The sequence below is a fragment of the Eulemur rufifrons genome, chromosome 12 (genome assembly GCF_041146395.1).
Source record: "Eulemur rufifrons isolate Redbay chromosome 12, OSU_ERuf_1, whole genome shotgun sequence".
In the NCBI taxonomy this organism is placed as follows: domain Eukaryota; kingdom Metazoa; phylum Chordata; class Mammalia; order Primates; family Lemuridae; genus Eulemur; species Eulemur rufifrons.
The window spans coordinates 7242199-7262768 of NC_090994.1; the positions used below are offsets into that span (position 1 = coordinate 7242199).

General features: G+C 36.6%; 1 protein-coding gene and 1 non-coding gene across 2 annotated transcripts in view; one reads left to right on the top strand and one right to left on the bottom strand.

The window, feature by feature from the left end:
• The window catches only part of ADAM7 (ADAM metallopeptidase domain 7), a 115515-nt gene that overhangs the window by 87584 nt on the left and 7361 nt on the right, over positions 1-20570 (bottom strand). Inside the window, exons 5-17 of the mRNA XM_069484791.1 lie at positions 20105-20181; positions 18903-19092; positions 17523-17576; positions 15981-16052; positions 14184-14353; positions 11520-11604; positions 9613-9743; positions 7569-7743; positions 6039-6128; positions 4865-5060; positions 4349-4451; positions 2589-2784; positions 148-228 (exon numbers count right to left, since the gene is read on the bottom strand). Coding sequence (XP_069340892.1) covers positions 148-228; positions 2589-2784; positions 4349-4451; positions 4865-5060; positions 6039-6128; positions 7569-7743; positions 9613-9743; positions 11520-11604; positions 14184-14353; positions 15981-16052; positions 17523-17576; positions 18903-19092; positions 20105-20181 — 1620 coding nt within the window. The remainder of the gene's footprint in view (positions 1-147; positions 229-2588; positions 2785-4348; positions 4452-4864; positions 5061-6038; positions 6129-7568; positions 7744-9612; positions 9744-11519; positions 11605-14183; positions 14354-15980; positions 16053-17522; positions 17577-18902; positions 19093-20104; positions 20182-20570) is intronic.
• On the top strand, positions 12989-13068 carry LOC138393852 (small nucleolar RNA SNORD74). Its single transcript, XR_011235259.1, has one exon. It is a non-coding gene; the product is annotated as a small nucleolar RNA SNORD74 (small nucleolar RNA).

Here is a 20570-nt window from a genome sequence, read left to right on the forward strand (position 1 = left end):
ATTTAACTGATGACACGTGAAAAATGGATCCCAAATATATATTTGATTTAAAAATCAGAAAAAGTGCATATGCATGTACACATAGGCTCAGAAATAAAGTCCTACATGGCTGGTAAGATATTAATTGAAAAAGCAGTCAAATCTTACATTATTTTCACCACACTGAGAGCGGCAATTTGTGGAACTGTAAACTTTTTCACTGTTCACACATTCACCATTGCTGCACACCTAGAGATGAAGTAACCAACATGAATTAGAATGGCTTACAATATATGAGAAACTGTAATTTCATGTAATGCATGTGAAATGTGTAATTTTTCATGTAATCTGCATGTAAAATTATAATTTCAATTTATGTGATTTAATTACAAATTAGATAATTTTTTCCATTATAGAATCCCATGTGTAGCATCTTTTTTAGATGGAGAAATCCTTTATAAGTATTTGATGAAGGTATTATATATGAAAACATTGTTATATCAAACTCATTATCAAAATGGTTATGTCCTTGTTAATTCTTTGAGTGTTAGTCTATCAAATCATTCTACAATTATAATTGCCACAATTTCTTCTGTTTCTAGGAAGTTTCCTTTTTGATTTGATATGATAATATATATTACATCATAATTGCTGGTTGGCCAGGGAACCCACTGCTTTGTGTTTCCTTGGCTCCCAAGGTTTCTATCTCATCTTCTCTCTACATTTCAGGGTCTTCTTATGCTCTTTAAATACATTATGCTCAGAGTTTTAGCTGTATTTTGCAGAAGAAGTGTCTACTCCATCTCCTCTGGAACCAGAAGCCCTGTATCTATTTTAAAAGTAAGTCCATTATTATAATCTCCCTAAAAGTGCTCCAGATGCCACTACACCCCCATTTGAATGGCCAGAGTCCAGAATACTGATGGTCCCAAATGCAAAATTTTTCAGGCTCAACTAAAGGACATCTGGGGCTATGTGATATGTTTGCCCTAGCTTCCTGTGCCAAATTAAAATTTATCCAGGAAAAAAATAAATATTAGAGAACTAACATATTTTTATGCCTTTTAAGTTTGGTATGTCTAAGAATAGCATATTAGTGCAAAAATGAAAGGAAAATTCTTTAACTGATGTCATTGTGATACCCCATAGACTGGCATTTGCTAGGAATGACTTTCTTCACTAGTAATTGGCTGAAGAACCAGCACCACTGTGATGGGCATGCCTCTGTCCTAAGCCTTCTCTGGAAGGAACAGGAACTCTATTTGGAGGTGCATGGTCACAATGTACTGAAGAAAGCGAGATGTATTTCTTAGTAACTGCTTTCCCTATTAGCCCCCTTTTTAAGTCCCTCCCACTCTTACTGAAGGAGACCTATAATTTCACTTTGTATCTCAGGCTAATTTTCCATATCCAAAGTGAAGAGCAAATTGTTTGGTATTTTCTTCAACCTGGGGCCTCATACACTTTGTCTTGTTGAATGTTCTTGAATTTTCTAGCTTGTGGTTAAGTAAACACACCTTAATTTTCACAAATACAGATTTCTTACCAAGCTGATATTCATTTAATCATTTTAGTGACAAACAGTATAGTTAAATATATGGACTTGAAATCTAAGTGCCCATTAAATCATTAAATTCTAATTCTTTTTTTCTTACATTTTGACTTTTTGTTTTCCAATTTATTTCTCTATCAAATCATACAAATGACATTGCAATATTGTGAATGGTAGTGTAGAGAGAGAAAGGAAGACATACCACAGGGAGAAACTATTCCGTTTCAAATAGCTGATTTTTTTCATAAAGTATCATATGCTTTCCATACATTCGTGATGAGGTCGCTATTGTTTAGAGTATATAGTCTAACATTTTCATCTTGGCATGATAAACCCTTTCTAATTTGGCCTCATTCTGTCTGCTCAACTTCATGTTTTGCCATTTCACCCAAAGCTCAACCATACTGAAATTATTGGTTAACTGAATATTCCAAATACTTTGTACTTTTGCATATTACATAAGTATTTCTTTCTAAAAAGTCTTTTCCCATTTTCTGTATTGTTAAAATGTTGTTCATCGAGCCAAAGCTGAAATGTTACGCATTTAAGGTGCCATTCTGTGTTCTATGAGCAAAGTCAGTCACTTTTCCTTTAGACTCCTGATATGCTTTGGTCAATCCACTATGAAAGCACTTTTGTTGAATTGTAATGATCTGTTTAATTCAGTGTATGAAATTCTCCAGTCCACTCATCTTTAGTGTACAGAGACTGGCACCATAGTACGTGGCCAGTAAATATAATTAAATGAATAAAGAATGTTTGACTACTTTATAGTCACATTAATTAGAAAAAATATCCTGTCTATAACTTCATTAGTTGTCTATTGTAAGACACTAATTAAGTATATTTATCACAATTACATATCATTTGGTATAACTAAAATTAGGAAACATGAATGTTTATTACAGTGTTATTGCTATTCTGCTCCTCATTAAAAAAAATTGTCAACTTTTCTTTCCATTTACATAGGCCCCTTTGAAGGCAATTAGAGCATCCAATGTTGTTTTCACATGGCTGAATCAAGAAGTTTTAATAAAACAAAGGGCTTTCGTCTTACCATTCCATCTCCGCATTTTGTCCCAAAGGCAACCAGGCCAACGTCTTTAGAATCGTGGTATAAAAACGTGGTTTTGCATTTGACGGTGCCATTCTGGGGGTTCCACTTGGGATCATTGAGGTGATAGGTCTTGTCTTCTCCAAAGAGAGATGAGTGATGTCCTCCGGTACAGTACAGCTTTCCACATTTGACATCTCTGAAGGAAAGGGACAGTAGTCACAGACTTAAGACCAGAAATAAAACTTTAGAGACAAGGTTATCAGTGAAGGGGCCTGGTCCCTTTTTTCGAGACTCAGGTTTGCCGGCAGGTTGAAGGAGTCAGGATGGACAGAGAAACCACTGGACAAAGTACTGAGCCTGGGTACTGAGATGAGCAGGTAAAGAATGTAAAATGGTCGTATTTATTTTTGATTTCTCTGTGATTCTCACAAATCAATGGTTGTTTAAGTTTACAGACGAATACTTCTCATTAGTAAGTTGAAGGACTAAATCAAAGTTCAAGCATAACTTTAATCAGGACACCAAGATTTTCTTCTTATTCTTTCTTGCGTGGAGCACCATCAGTTGATTCTGACAACAAGCCTGTGAGACTGCTGTTATTATAACCCTCGTTTTACAGGCTAGGCAGCAATTGAAAGTCGGGGAAATTATGTGTCTGTCCATTGTCACCTAATGTATTTAGGAGCAAAGTTGAACTTGACCGTAGGTTTTTGCAGTTATTGTTTTCAGTCCAAATCCTTTTCTGTGGCACATGGCCTTACAGCATGTCTAGTAACAAACTTGGAAAAACAGTTCCACTCACAAATAAAAATAAAATAAAGAATGTTGGGCCATTCTATAGTCACATTAATTAGAAAACAATCATGTCTATAACTTTATTAGTTGTTATTTTTTTAATTTGCCAGATATTCTTTCAATGAGAATTATAAAAAGTCAAAAACTTTTTTTTTGCAAAATGCTTTTTAAAGAAATGATTTGCTTTTAATTACAAATACTGTACATGACGATGCCTTCTTTTGCAAAAATCAATAAATACAAGAACAAATTTTAAACACGTGATTTGTCCAAGATATTTTTAAAAAAGAAAAAAAAGCCTTATTTTTTTCAGTATTTATAAAAATCAATTTATTCCCTAACCTTTCAAAGATTAAGTTTGAAGAAGGTATGACTCAATTGGAGAAGAGAAAGACAGAGAGAGAGAGAGACCATCTTATAGCTGCTTTAAATAGATTTTGATAATTTTTCCAATGTCACCTTGCCTTTCTGGAACTCATACCTTCACAAAATAGCAGAATTTAAAATATTTCTAATGAACTGACTAATGGAGAGAAAGAAAATAAGTATCGAGCAGATATTATAAACTTTCTAAAACAGATCTAATTTCCAAATTTTCCTGCTTCCCCAATTTCAGCTTCTACCTTGTTTTCTTTCTATGGCTTCACTTCTTTCCTTCCCTTTTCTTTTCCCTTCTTCTGTTTATTTCCCCCTTCCTCACGTTTGCTCCAGTCCCTTGTTTGGTACCATTCTTTCCCTCTCTTTCTCTTCCACGCATCTTCCGTCTTCCCTGTCTTTCCTCCTTATATTCCATGACTTAATAAACACCAGCTAATGCTGTCAGGGATGTGAGCTCTCTCCTTTCCTGCTCCCCTCTCATCCTAACCTCCTCAGTAAAAAGGGGTCAACAGCTGTCAGAACACGAGCCATTCTGATTTTGCAAAACCCTCTAGGAGGGCACTTACTTTTTTCCATAGGGCACTTACTTCTCTTCACAGGAAATGAATCTGTTTTCCTGGTTTTTGCAGTACCCAAATTTATTTCCTTTTTTATTCATCTTGTAGCACACATCATGACTCTCTTTTGCCCCTGGGGTGCAAAATGGTATGATAAAAGTAAAACAATGAGAGCATGAACATCGTCAATCATAAGAGACCTTACTTTTCTAATGTAATTGAATTTTCAGTATCATGTTATAGCATGTAGTGGTGAAGCAGAATGGAAAAAATAATTTTAAAACTATCCTATTGTCTCTGGAGGATATTCTAGGAAGTAGGAGAAATAGACAAAAGTATACATAACATACAATAAATACGCATAACATACATTAGCTCACATACTGAGCTACTCGATTAATATTAGATGTAACATCCAGAGAAGTGCTAGGAAATACATTGGAATAATGCCACATATGGAATTATCTCCAATCTTGACCCAATTCCTATAGGACGATGCAGAGAAATACACACTCTTATCTTTATCAATCATTCACTGTCTCTCACCATCAGCAAATAGTTCAGAGCACTGATCATCCCGGGTGGGACATTTCCCCATGAAGCAGTAGCCTTCCTCATTCTTGCAAGGAAATCCATTGACTTGGAATTGGTCCTTAGGACATGCAGGAGAGTGGCCAGTGCACACTTCAGGAAAGTCACATTCATCTTTTGCTGGTCTGCATGTGGACCCTGCTTCTGTAATCTGATGAAGAAAAACAAATAGACTGAATCTTGGATGCATTTAGGTAGCTAAGGTGCAGTAAGTATGCAGAAAGATGACCCACTTAATTTATCTAAAAAAGGCAATAAGGCTAGATCATCACTTCTTTCTCCATTCCACTGAGAATTGTTATTATTCTTAAATGCTTTTGCTTTTATGTAATTTTAGGAATGACAACATGGTGTTTTTGAAATTTGGTATTAGAATAGGCTTAGGTAGAGTTGGAATGGACATAAAATGGAGAAATGGGCAGGTCTTCTCATTTATATTGTCTTTTCTCCTCATCTAAAAGGATCCAGTACACCCCTCAACCCCAAACCAGGAACCTCTGCCTATAATGAGAAATCTCCATTCCTAAGGAATCAGATTCCTCCATACGGAAAAAATACCCAGACTCTCATTCCTGGAGGGAAATGCCTAGAGATATTTTCTCACTTAGCCATTCAATATGCATTTGATTGTGCTGGGTTCTGCATGGATTGAAGATGCAGATATGTTTCTTTTCTTCATGAGTTCACAATCCATCCAGTGGGGTGAAAGAAGCATCAATAAGCCCTTGGATTTCTGATTGTCTTTCCTAGGAATATCTCTCCTCTACTAGCCATGACCACTTTCCAATCCCAATACAATCCTTTTCCCTTTTAGCCTACTCTTGTTGGGATAACAATTTTCCTCTCAACTGGGGTTAAACAGGTTGGCAATGATTTACACAGGAACAAGAATTGTCTTGTTGGTCATGGGATTCCCTCCTAAAATACCAAGTGCTGCCTACCAGCTTTTCCACTCCCCAGACTACTGTTCAGACATTGGAGCCTCTCAGAAGAGGCACTGTGGGGTATTTGCAAGCCTAGCCCCATTCTGGAATTAGTGGTGTAGGTTGTGCAATGGTCAGACAGCTCTTTGATCCTACATACACTTACACTGAAAACAGAGAAACCCTCTCCCAGCAAAAGATCTTACCTGACAAAATTCACAGCATTCTCCTTCTGCACAAGTAAATCCTGGCTTCAATACACATTTGTGTGCATCACAGCAAGGATTAGTGCACTCCTGGCAATAATAAAAAATTAAAGATCAGAAATCGGCATGTGGTTTGACTCCAATTTGAAGAGTTAATTAGTTGCTCTGCTGTGGAATCTTTCAGAGTTAAATATTAATGCATAACCTTTGGCTACGGTATTATAGATAAAGATTACCATTTGGAACTGGTGTTTGTTTCTTTCTGTTTCCTTCCCTTGTGTTTTTGGTACATTGCAGCTAATAAATTCTCACTGGCAGAATTAGAAAGTCTGAAGTTTGTGATTTTCCATTCTCCTATGACCTTGGTTCCCTCAAAGGGTCTTACTGCTGCTTCCCATGCTAAAGTCTGACATGAGATAATACAATTCATGAAGATCTGATTTCACTTGTTGCTCAAGGTGCTAAGTATTTCAGGTTGATGGTGCTTTTTTTTTTTAATGCATCATTAAATAATAACAGCAGGAGGGTCACTTAGGCTCTATCTGCTTGAGCAAAAGGCAGAGAAAGTTGTCTGCGTCTGGTCAGGTAAGATACATCATGTATGAGACTGAAAATGGTAGAACCATTCCAAAGAAGATCAGTTTCCAAAATTAAGATACTCTACACATTTAATCTGAGACATTTGAAGACTAGGTCTTAAAACCTCTGGACAGCTCACTGTGCCCCACTCTGATTTTAGAGTCTCTAATTTCTTATTAGTTAGACCTCTCTGAATTGTGCAGTGTCTAGAGCACAGGTACTAAAAATGTAGTCCTCAGACCAGCAGCATCAGTATAACCTCGTAGCTTGTGAAAGCACGGACTCTCAGCCCCACTCTACACCTGCTGAATCTGACTCCACGTTTTAACAACACCCCTGGTGGTTTATATGCACTTATTAATTTGAGAAGTAGGTGTCTAGAACACGGACCTATATGACGAGCTCTTGACAGAAAGAGCTTCTATGTTGGGGAAAAGTATATTAAGAATTATTTTAAAATTTGCGTCAATGGCTTTTTCTAAATGTTCTAGAGTTCAAGACTATAATAAATATGTGAAAGGTTAAAAGGTTTCCACTCTATTAAGAAAGGGTTTTCTAATAATGGGAACTGTCCAATGGCAACATAGGCTAGCCTCCTAAGGCTCCGAATAAACTTGACAATGATCAATTTTATAGAGCAGATTCCTACTATGCATGAGAGGTCAGACTTAAGAACACTTAGGCGTCCTCCTCACAAGAAGGGACAATCAATATATAAACCAGGTAAATGTCATTCTACTCTCCAGCAAGATCCTTATACATGATTGATAAGAAGCCTGGGAATGAGGCTGCACCAACAGCTTGTTTCCAGATGAAAAAAAAACAACAACAACAGTTTTTTAAAGTTTTACAAAACACCATGGTGGATTTGATCAATGGCCACAGCCCTGTCTAGGTTCTAGCTGACCATGAACTTAGTAATTTAAAGACAACATCATCATTTGCAAATACCTGAACAGGGCCACAGTCACACTCTTCTCCCTCATCCAACTTTTTGTTTCCACAATATTGGAAATCATCGAACTTGGCAGGGAATGGAACATTAAGCATGCAGGCTGGCTTGTAATCCTTCAGGTATTGCTGATATTGGTTTTGGCTGCATTTACTGAATTTTAGTGCAGGAATGCTAGAGATAAGGTAACAAAATAAGATTAATCGTGTCAAGACATAGTGGTATAGCAGCTGTGTAAGTTTGATGAAGCAATTAGAAAAACCAAATATAAATGTTCACTGTTAGAGCAGAGCAGCAACTGGGCTCTCTATTATTAAAAATATCTTCTAAAAACACAGCTAACGCATGCTATTTTAGTGCAAATATTCTGGCTATACATCGTCCGGCAAATCCTTTCTGAAGTTCATAGTTAAAACTGGTTGTCAATGCTTGCTACTCCCATATTCCTTTTTATTTGGTCCTCTCAAAATAATCTATATACTTGTTTATCATCCCTGCAAGATTGCAAACTTCTCAAGGTAAGGACTGTATAGTGTTCAATTCTTCTTTAAAAAAACCCCACCAGGTAACACAGTGCTTGACACAGTAGTCCTTCATAAATATTTTTGAAACAACGTATTTATGTAGTAGTATCACATATATCCTTATGAATGAGATGTGCTTCTTCTTGAACTGAAATGCACCTCCCTTCCATCTTCCTTTTGTTTCGACTCCCTGGTATTATTATTGACATAATAATTAAACACAGAAGGACTTTTAGAATCTTTTTTTTGTTTTGAGACAAAGTCTCACTCTCTTGCCTAGGGTAGAGTGCTGTGGTGTCAGCCTAGCTCACAGCAACCTCAAAGTCCTGGCCTCGAGTGATCCTCCTGCCTCAGCCTCCCAGGTAGCTGGGACTACAGGTATGCGCCACCACGCCTGGCTAATTTTTTCTATTTTTAGTTGTTTGACTAATTTCTTTCTATTTTTAGTAGAGACGGGGTCTCGCTCTTGCTCAGGCTGGTCTCGAACTCCTGAGCTCAAGCAATCCTCCCGCCTCGGCCTCCCAGAGTGCTAGGATTACAGGCATGAGCCACTGCACCCAGCCAAGAACCTTGATTATTATATTGGGATGGTGGGACTCTGAAAAAATCCTAATTATGTAGAAAATAACACAAAATTAAATATTAGTGAGTTCTTACTCTACGCTGGCCACTGCATTGGGGTGTGTTAGCTACCTTACCTCATTTAATCAATATATGGAAGCATTGATCATCAACAGACACTTATCTTACTCCACACAACGCATTATGTGTTCTGGCTGTGAAGGGATTCAAACGTACAAGACTCAGGACCTGGCTGCAAAGTAGTTCCCAGTGTAACGGGGAAATGCTGGACATTTATTTATTCTGTAACTATTTATGGAGGACCTAACACGTGCCTGGGACTTTTCTAGGACAATAGTGATATAACAGTGACCAAAACAGACAAAACCCTCTGACCTCATGGAGCTTAGATTCTAGTGAAGAAGGAAGATAATAAATAAGTTAAATATGTAAAATACAGAATATTTTAGATAGTAATAAATACGGAAGAGAAAGCAAAACAAAACAAAGGGGGAGAGAATGGAAACACGAGGATATGTATGTGATGAAACAGGATTGAAAAGTTGGATCAGGAGACCAGGGAAGGCAATGCTAGAAATGACGTTTGAGTAAATATATGAAGAAAGACATTATAGCTTATGTCAAAGATGACGAAACAAGGCATGCAGAATCTATTCCCTGCTAAGAGCCCGGGTAGAGATTGGTACTAATTGATCATAGTGTACTTTTGCAATTTGCCAAGATGGAATTTTAGAATTTCTCTCACTGTATCACTAGGAGAGAGACATTACCAGTTAAGATTTAGCCCCAAAAGGGAAACTCCTGACCATGCCTGGTTTTGTAATTAGACCTTCCAGGAAGTCCCACAGAATAACGATATGTCCTACAATAATGGAATATGACCCAAAAGGTACTCCCAAAATATTTAAATGTATTTTCCATATGGTTTGAACCTCACCTTCCGCTAGTATCCATCACGCATTTTCCGGAAGGACAGGTGCACGGGAACTCGTCATGCTGCATCCCAAGGTTATGCCCCAACTGATGTGCTATTCTATTTGCAACTATATTTATGTCAGGTAAAAGATCCTGATGCAAAAATAAATGTGAATTAGAGATTTCTAAACAATAGCACACTGTAGTACATAGTGCTTCAAATTAATAGTTGAAAGACCCAGTTTCTAGCTCCTAATTAACTAGAACCTATTGGAGAGGTCATAGCCTCAGTTACCTCCCTCCCCTATACTTCAGTTTCTTTAATTAAATAAGGAGGCTGGGAAAATGACTTTTTAAGTGTCTCAAGCTCTAATATTTTGAAATTTGTGGGATAGTACTAGTCATCGTTGGATTTACAGAAACTCATTCTTACAAATAGTTAAGAACTATTAACTAATGTTATTATGGTCTGAATGTTTATGTCTCTCCAAAATTCATATGTTGAAGCCCTAACCCCAAGGCAATGGCATTAGGATGTGGGGTCTTTGGGAGGTAATTATGTCCTGGGGGAAGAGCTCTCACGAATGGGATTAGTGGCCATATAAAAGGTGTTCAAATGAGATTCCTCTCCCCTTCTACCATGAGAGAACACAGACAGAAGTTGCCAAGTATCAGCCAGAAAGTGGGCCTTCACCAGACACCCAATCTACTGGTGTCTTGATCTTGGACTTCCCAGCCTCCAGAACTGTGAGACATAAATTTCTGTTGTTTATTTGCCACCCAGTTTATGGTGTTTTGTCAGAGCAGCTGAATGGACTGAGACCAATGTCCGATAGAATATAATAAAATTTATTATCTTCTCTATGCTAGATTTTCAAAAGGGATAAAAACAAAAATATACGAGGTTCTTGTTTTCGATTTATGGTCTCACATTGCAAAACAATGCTATGTAACCTTAAGGAGAGAGTTTCTATTATGAAGAAAATCCAAAAGGCAGATATAAAAAATCTTTGGCAGAATTGGTTGTTATCTTGGCTCATAGTTCTATTTCATGTTTTAATCTCTATATTAATAAAAAATTAATTTCCAAAGAGGAGTGGTATATCAGGTTATGGTAAAGCTAATAAAATATCCCAAATTTGATCATTTCATCTTACTCATATGAAGTGGAAAATGTGTCCTGGGCTGGTTGTAATATCATAATTGCAGCAGTAACAGCTTATATCAGATTAGACTGACTCTATTGTCCAAAACTCACATTACTGAAATACCATAGGCAAAGTTAGAAGCATAAAAAGAACTATAAAAGAAATAAGTCATGTAGTCATTTAAATAAGTACTAGCATTTAAATTTGAGGTTTTAACTAGACTGGACTGGGCATAGCAATAACAAGGCAGAGACCTAAAGGAAATAAATACAAACCATGTTTTCAAGAATCTCTCAGATAGGGTTACTTGGATATTATTTACTAGGAACTTAGAGACTTGAGAAAGGATGAGATAAACTAGGGGGGTCAGCAGTTTATAGGACGTAAGCTTTCTAAAAATGAATTGCAAGGCTGTCTTAATATGATATATAAAGTAATTTATGCGCATCATTATTAGTACAAGCACAAGTATCCATGCTAGCTAAATTAGCCATTAAGTTTTGTGTACCTTATCTGTCTTTATAAATAGCTATATTTAATATGCAAAAGAGCTTTCCTAATCATTGCATGTTAATCTGTACACGATAGCCTTTTAAACTCTGAACAACACTAGTTTACTTTCATTGTTTATCTATGATTTTTAATAAAACATAACAGTCTGTGACATATCTTGGCAGGAATGTATGACAAAACGCACATAGGGTCTCTTTTGATGGGATACAGGACCTATAGAGAACTTCAATTCAAACTTTTTGATTAACATAGATAAAACACAGCCCACCTTAATGACACTGGAGGAATAATAGGGCAGGCACATACCCCCTGGATAAGAAATTCCTTGCGCATGTGTGTAGAGCCACTTCCCACTGTAAACAAGATGCAAACACACTCCTCAATCTCAGTTAGTAGTTTAATTAACACAAAGATCAAATTGCAGTGAACCATCGCAATGAAAATGCTTGTGTATGTGCAAGTGCTTTCTTATTTCTGGAGTTCTGGAATTGAGACTGACTTTAGTTAATACCGAGCTCACCTTTAACCTGTGGTATATTAGAGGCATTGGAAAAAAAAAAACCAATGAAATTTAAAGTTGCAATTGTAGAAAAGTATATTCTAAAACCCCAACAAAATGAGGCTAGAACCCTATTTTACTTGACGCTAGTCTACGCTACATTCAGCTCTGAGTAAAACCACTTATGATGCAATCAATTAATTAATTAAATTTAAAAGTGTTTAGAAGGGAAAATGTAACACAGTGAATGAACCTAATACCGTGATTTATCAGATACATTTCAACAAAGTTTTAAAACTTTTAATCAGCCATAGAAACCCAGAGAGGGTTTGATAGCCACAATCAAACACGTGAAAGAGTTGTCATGTAAAAAGAGGACTGTGGTTGTATCTAAAAAGACCAATGTAGATATGTACATTGTAGGAGTCCAAATTTGATTAGATTTCAAGAGCAGCATTTAGAGTTGGGTGAGTTTACAAAGAGCTCTCGGGGACTGGAGGGCCGCCATCCTCCCCCCTTAGCCTCCTGAGTAGCTAGGACTACCGATACACCGATACACACCACAATAGCCAGCAAATTTTTTTCTATTTTTTGTAGAGACGGGGTCTTGCTATGTTGCCCAGGCTGGTCTCAAACTCCCGGCCTCAGGTGATCCTCCCACTCCAGCCTCCCAAAGTGCTAGGTTATAGGCATAAACCACCGCATCCAGGCTCAGTCTTTAACTTTTTTAATCAAAAAGAAATGCTGTACTTCTTTCTTTACTATTGAAATGTTCTTCTCTCCACATTTTAAGTGTCAGTATTTGTCCTTGCATCCTGAAGATCTTGGGCAAACACCACGTATGGAGATGAAGCACCAGGGGAAGTATAATCTAGAGTCTTCTCTTATGGCCATTTGTAAGCAAAGGTAACACCATGATAACGCCCCATCTACTGTCTTGCCACTTCTAAATCTATATGAATATCAAAGGGAAGATATACAAGAAGCCCAGCACATAAGAAGTCCCGAATATGATGCTCAATTTGACATTTAGTAAGTAGCATTTCACCCCATCTGCTTATTTGCGGATGTTCTATTGGTATGAGAGGCTACCGGTCAGAGTAACAGACATTCTGTGGAAGTAAAAGGTTTTCCTCTTATACCTATTTAAATATTTCTGGACTTATTTATTAAGTATTATAAAATATATGTGCAAGGAGGGGGCAAAGAGGTTAATTTTGCCCACTATGAAATTTATGGTGATATGCCTCTGATGAAACCTATGTTGGTAGGGACATCTGAGAGTGTCAATGATTGCCAAGAAAAATGGGGGAAAAATAAGTTTACGGTGATATTTTACTACCCCCCCCACCCTCATAATTTTGGGGCATGCTACTGCATGATGTCCAAGCCCAAGCCAGGCACAGCTATACCTCTGGAGACATATAGGCCATCCCAGATGTGAAAATGAGGAATGATAGTACTTTGGATGTCTGGTTCACTCTCATCAATCTGCCAAAGGAATGGACTTGATCTCTGACTACAGGCTTTGAAAGCTTTGTGTTTCTGAGTTCAGACTGGAAATTAACATCTAGATAGTACTAGAAAAAAAGATTAGCAGGCTGTATTTGCCAACCTTAGAAGAGATACTGATATAGGTAGATAAAGTAGGTCAAATGGATACCACTCTAATATAGTAGCTTTAAGGGCATCAGAAGAGATGCTCAAAGATGCCATTGTTCCAACGTAGTTCTTCCACAATTTAGCATTCCTTAGGATAACAGAACTATATGAAACACAAGGTTGGATTAAGTTCAGTTCCACAAACATGTATCATTTTCTCTGGGCTAAGTACTGTGCTAGATATTTTGAATAATAAAAATGATAAAAAAAATGGCCCCCATTTTTAAGAAAGTAATGATGGAGCAGTCTAGACAAATTCACGTTTACTTGGCAATATTAAAGCTATGGCAGGTTTCACTTATCAGATTATCTGTCCACTTGTGTGGTCCAGAAGATGGTCTTGAAGAGCTAGTTGCTGGATGGGGACAGTTTGAGGAGGAAAAATGCCGGGAGAGTAAGGTCCTTTCCCAGAAATGCAGGTTTTGGTGGAATACTGGAATGGCATGGCATGGGAGGGCGAAGGGAGTTAGTATTGGATGCTGATAAGTAACGGAAATGGATTCCAAAAGTAATTTGCTTACCTAATGGTATTTTCAACTCTGCCAAGGAATATGAATATATCAGATTTTTCCTTTTTAGTATTAATCAATATTAGGAAGATCATTAAGCAGTCCACTTGGAAATTTTCTGTAAAGCTAGAAATAACATTTTATCCCTATGAACTACCCAAAAGTCAATTGCTTTAAAAAGTTTTTGTTGTTGTGTATTTATTTTGTTTTCCTTTCTTAATAATCCACTTAAGTTATGCAGAAAAATAGAGTAGCCACATACCTGAGTAATAAAACATGATCAAAATCCTTCCTTGTTTTAAGGACCGTTTCTTGCCAAGTTGAAAAACGCAGTAAGGTAGTTTCTATGTTTGAATCTAATTCTATCTTATCTCCATTTGTCCACATTTCAAGGCCAACCAATGTCACATGGATGTTCAAGGTTTTATAAATCTGTTCAAAGAAGAGATTGTTTTTCACAAAGTCAAGTTGTTGGAAGGATCTTTCATCACTACTGCATTCCCTTACGTTTCTTAAAAAAATAGCAATTTTCACTCATGAGGGACATAACGCCTCATTTTATAAACAAACATATTAACATGGGATGCAGAGTGAATTGCCCAGAAAATACTGGGTGAATTTCTATGGTCAACAATGAAACTTGACCAAAATAATCTGACTCTCCTTGAACTATCATAAGCCTAACAGGCGCTGGTCTCAGGATGGGTCTAGAAGAAAGTTCTCAGATTATAACTGGTCTGAAAACATGAATTTACTAACAGTGGCACACGGTGGAATGAATGTTCTTTATTCATCTCTCTACTTTAGACCAACAGGGCAGGTTAGAAAGTTGGTATTAATTTTCAAAAACTTAGCTTAGCTGCAGTGTTTGATCTTTATGGTTGATTTTTAGAACTATGTTTTTTTAAATCTGAGAAACCTTACTGGGGACTGCTTAAAGCAAGCAGAAATAGGTGCAGTCCATACGTCTTCTCACCCCTATTCCCACCTGTTTTGAAAACTCGTAGTTGATAGATATTTTTATGCCAAGACAATAGAAGACAGAATGTAAGCAACTATTGCAAGAATTTTGAGACAAAGACTGTGTGTTATATCAATGTTATACTGCATAGCAGCCAGTATATGTAGGTTAAAAGAGAAAATAAATAATAATCTATAAACACTGACTTAAGAGCAGAAATGGAAAGGTTACTCATACAATGTTGCTAGAGAATATAAATAGTTATTAAGAAGTTTACTGCTCATATCATTCCTATAACATTAACTTTGCATTAATTTTCTACTTTTCATAACCTGTAGAATATGCTGAATTTCAGGTGTCAAAATCATAGCCTCAAAAAAATCATTTCATAATCATCAGAACTAGGCTCCTTTTAAAGGCCTATGAAGTTAGGCATCTAGTCAAACCACGACTCCAAATCTACACTGGAGACTGTGATACCATCCTTATTTCTATTGGCCCTGATCTTAGTGCGGAATGAACTTTGTGTGTCAGGTCCTGCAAAATGAGGATAACCTGGGCTTTGTGGACCCTCTCTATTCATGGGTACACTTTACATTTATAAAACTGGTTGCAAGTGCAAATGGAAACATTAGGGGTTACCAGTTCATCCTAAATTAGACAAATTAATCCTTTTAATGTATTTTACTGAAAGAGCTACCCCAGTTTCTGTGCAAAATCCTGGGCAATTAACTTACAGCTTGAAAGACTTATTGTTATACAAGGTTATGGAACAGCAATTTAAAGCAGTGAGATTTGGTTTATAGTGATTGATTTTCAAATTCTTTATATATTTCTTCATAAATTTTGTGATTAGAGACCAATATTTGAAACTTATTTAAATATTAAATGGCATTTATTTGGAAAACTAAAAACTCACAGCTGTGATTTGTTGCTATTATTTTTTCAATGAATTTTTGCTACTTAGTTTACTTGGTGATTTTTTGTGGTTTGGACTGCTTCAGTTCAGGGGTACACGCTAGGCCAACAGAGATCTATCCTATAAGGTTCTCTGAATTTGTGTTTTCAGGTTGATTCAAAAACTATATCAAATCTTACCATGTTGACAAAATTGACCATTCCCCAAATTCGGTTCCTTAGTTTATTGTAAGGATGATTATTCCTACGATACTGGAAATATAAACATCATATCAACATGTAGTAATAATAGGAATTGAATAAAAGCTCAATAAAATATTTCGCCCATTATGAGATATTACAAAGACAAAAAAACACTGGCTAATGAAGAAAGAGTCCTCCTTTCAGTCACCTAACACCAGGCAACTTACACAGAAATAAATTTTTGATATAAAATATTACTAAATACAGCAGTTTATAAAGACATGCTTTGGCTTGGCACCACTGTAAGTTTTTTTTTCCCCTAAATTTGTCCCCTTTTCACATTACATTATGTTACATTATTTATTAAACCAATGGATTTGTGTTCTTTAGAGTCCACTTTTGTCATGTTGAAGAAACACTACCTATTAAAGCTCCATAGTAATCATTATATTGCAAACAACAACAACTTTACCATCTCTTCTGTGTCTGTGGTGATCACAGACTGAGGAATATGTAATTAAAAAACACCCTGGAGCCAGAGTTGTGCTGAAGAGTGTCAGGAAACTGTGTCTACAAATTTCCTGTTCCAGCCTATTCCAACTTTTGTTCTCTTCTTACAACTGAATTCCCTTTTTGTACTATCAGGACCTCATGATCAATTATCAATTTAGACATGATAAAATATACTTCATAACAACATTAGATATCCTGTAGGGATAAGTGCAAATGGTCAAACTTCTTTCATAGAAAAAACCAAAAATAAATATGCTTTTCTTGAATCCTGAAAATATCCACTGGTTACCATTCCATTGTCTTAAATATCTAAATACCTCTATAAGACAGAGCATTAGAATCTCTTCAATTTTCCTCTCAAACCTACTCAACTTACTATGCTGTGATTTTAAGCTCTACCGTTTCATTGAAATTCTTGACAGCCCACAAATGTCCTCTTAACTATCAAACACATTGAGTGCTTTTTCCTTTCTGATCATCTTGTCCACGTTGAACATTGATCATTTTCCCTTTTAAAGACATCTCCTACCATCTTGGTTTCTATTCTCTGATACGATCATTTCCAAATTTAAATCTTTTGCTTCTCAGGAGGTTTAATTCCTCAACTCCTATCTGTACGTATTATGGGTCACCGAGCCCTTGAATTTTACTGACACAGATTTTGCCTGACAAATTGTCTGACGGAATTGTTCTGACACAGATTTTCTTCTTCATTTTTACTCCTCAGAGATTTTCAGTGTTTCCTTTTGAGCTCAACTATAGATTGCTAGCATGTTTTCAGTTTCTTATTCATCATTCAGTATTTCCATATGTTCGTCATGGGGAGGGAGGCTCTACTTTGAATTAGTAGGCTATTCTGCCAAAGAACCCAGTAGTCTCTTACCTACAATTGTCTGGGGAGGCTAAAAACAGAACTTTGAGCCCATTATGGAACTCTGACTAGGATACTTTTCTCCTTGATGTTAGAGTCACAACTACAGCTTTATAAGGATGAATGCAGAGCAAAATATTCATCGGAAAACTTACCACGTTATCATCGGCAACAACGAACAGTTCGACATACTTTTCATTATGGATGTTCTGTAAATTTACCGAAAATTCAGTGAAGTGTGGTTAACATTTTTTATCTTAACATTTTAAGTTGAAAAGAATCTAAAATTTTCAAGGTGAGGAATGTTAACATTATGGATACCAAAAGGTGAGGCACATGAGTATATTGGGTAATGTTATCAATGTATCTAAATGAGAGCCACTATATGATTAAACATGTGGCCCTATACATCAGATTTTAATGATGCTGGAGCAACATTTCATATTTGATTATACTTCCTTTCTTTGTTTAGTCTTTCAGGTCAAATAAGAGTTATAAATAATCATGAATCCAGACTTTAGGGTTTATTTTTTCATTTACAAAGTAAATACTTAATAAGTAAGCTCGTGAAAAGCACCCATCTACAGTTGAGAGCTATAACACAGGACTAATAGAAGTGACTGTATTCATTCTACTTCCCCCTCTGCCTCCCAACCTCCTAATTTGCAGCAGTCTCAATTGAAAGGAAACATGAATAAATGTTGCTAGTCATAGGTCTTTTATTTTTACATAACATTGATACCAGGAAATTCTTCTAAGTTCTCAGCTTTCAGTGTATATGCACCAAGGTTCATGCATATTCTCTGAGAACAAACCAGAGGCATAGTGTTAAAAGATTTGACTTTTAACACTTTTTGTGGACTGCATAATCATTTATTTGTTGATTTATTGGATCGAGAAACATCCATTAGGCATCTACTATGTTTCAGATACTATATGGATCATGGACATGAGTAGTAGATAAATAATCATGTAGCTTACGGGCTAACATCTAGTGGGAATTTAAGAGGATATGAACTAGTTGTATACAAAAGTCTGAAACACACAGGACTATGTTTGTGCCACCAAACCACCAAGAACTGACTTGTTTTTATCTTATCCTTAATTGTCCTTAATCATTAAAATATTTGCCCCGATCAAAGTGGGAGAACCTAGCTTGTCATCAACAATTCCCCCCAAAATGGCAGGGAACACAAGGAAAGACAATATCTAAGATAGGTTTCAGGACATTGCAAATTTCATTCTTTCCAACCAGTTACAGACCCAATGTTGTCAATCTACATGTAGGGTTGTCGACATCCCCCCTTTCTTGAAATTGATGGAACAAACTGAGATTCACCCTAGGGAATAAACGCTTTCTACATCGATAACAAAAACAAAAATTTGAATTTCAAATTTCAGACCAATGAAGTGGCAGACTCAGGGTAGCACATATTAATTCATTAGCTGGACTCATAATCTTTCCCTTCAAGATTATAAAGAAAATAAGAGGTGTTTTACTTGGGGTGAAGATGATTTAATAATAAAGTACTCACTTTTGCTTGGGAGTCTTCTTTAGATACAGTATCGCTTGAAACAGTTTTCCTGGTGAAGTTACGCTCTGTACAAGAGTAATTGGCAGCATATGGCAGCCTCGGGTTATATTTAAACACCAAATGTTCTCCCTCATCTGAGTATTTCACTGGTTCAATGAGGTACCTTTGGTCAGAGACTCTGAAAAATCCCCTGTAGAAATTGGGAACACAGCACGTATGCAAGATCCACAAGTACTCTATTTCTATTTTACTGACTTTGTCTTTTCAAGAAAGGGAAACTACAAAGTCATTGCGTCATGAGCATGTAGCTGCTGGGTGCTTTGGGTGGACGTGAGGTGACATGTGGCCTTCGATTGAATAACTTCTTCAAAGAGCCAACTTATCTGGATTTTCAGGAGAAGTTTCACAATCCAATCTCTGCTTTGAATATAAGAAGAGTAGCGATTTCCCCCTGAGGCTGTGGATTGCTGGAATCTTTTTTTTTTTTTCCTCACCAAATTTGGTGACTTTTCATGTCTATCATGCATTAAATGTAGAGTAAATATTCACATATGCAAGTAAAAATATTACTATACGGTAATTTCATCACTAAAGGGGTTCTCGTTCTTGGAAATACTGGAAACTGTTTGAGTAAATTCCCCACCAATGAAGAAAGAATTCCTTGTTCTTCTACCCTTTACCTCTCCACACTCTCATTTGTCCTAGAGCCCAGGATTCTAAAGAATCCTTTTCCCTGACTTTTTACTTTCCAAAGACTGGAAACAGGCTGATTTACTAAAAAGCTAAACTAATGAAGCTTGATGTTGTAGTAGGAATTCATAGAAGTGGCAGTGAAGAGACCTGGATTTTGCACTCAATTCTACCACCAGCAAACTGAATGTTTGCAAGCAAGTCTCTGATTTCAGTATCCCGGTCGGTCACATGAGAGGATGGGCTAGATGACTTGCATTAATCTCCCAGCTCTGAATCCCTTGCTCACACACTGCAACACTTGTCTTGTTTAGGACTGCGCATTAGACATCTTTTTGTGAAAACATAAATCCTAGGCTAGGGCTGATGCTCACTGCTGAAAATATCCGGTATCTCTTTTTCCCATAAATTTTTCTATTTACCAGCCTGGGTAAAAAGAAATAAGTGAAGCGAATGTCAGTGAAAATCCACAGGGAAACTCATAAAGGAAGAAGGAAGATGCGCTGCGTTACCTGAGACCACTACAGGTGCTGATGCTGGCCGCAGAGTCATACTCGTGTATGATGGCTCCCTGGTAAAAACAGTGATCCTGAAATAGGAGAAGATGCTATGAACACATTCATAAATATTTATATTATGTAAATATTAGTATCTAAACATTTTTAGTTCCAAATAGATCAGTATTTCATTCTGACAAATTACATTTCATATTTGTTCATGTATTCATTCATCACACTTTTTCATTTAGAAATATTTGAGCCTGCTTTAGACACTTCTGGTTTTAATTGCGTGATCGCTTTGTGTAAAGTGATGTATGGATTCTTCCCTTACAAATTCAATTGTCTATTAGGTGACAGTACCAGCTGTAGAAATGTGACCTTTTTTTCTTAGAAATATTACTGTTTTAATCCATCCTAAAATCTTTACCATACTGACCCTCTTGTGATAATATTATATTTTTTCCCAGTTGCCTATGAA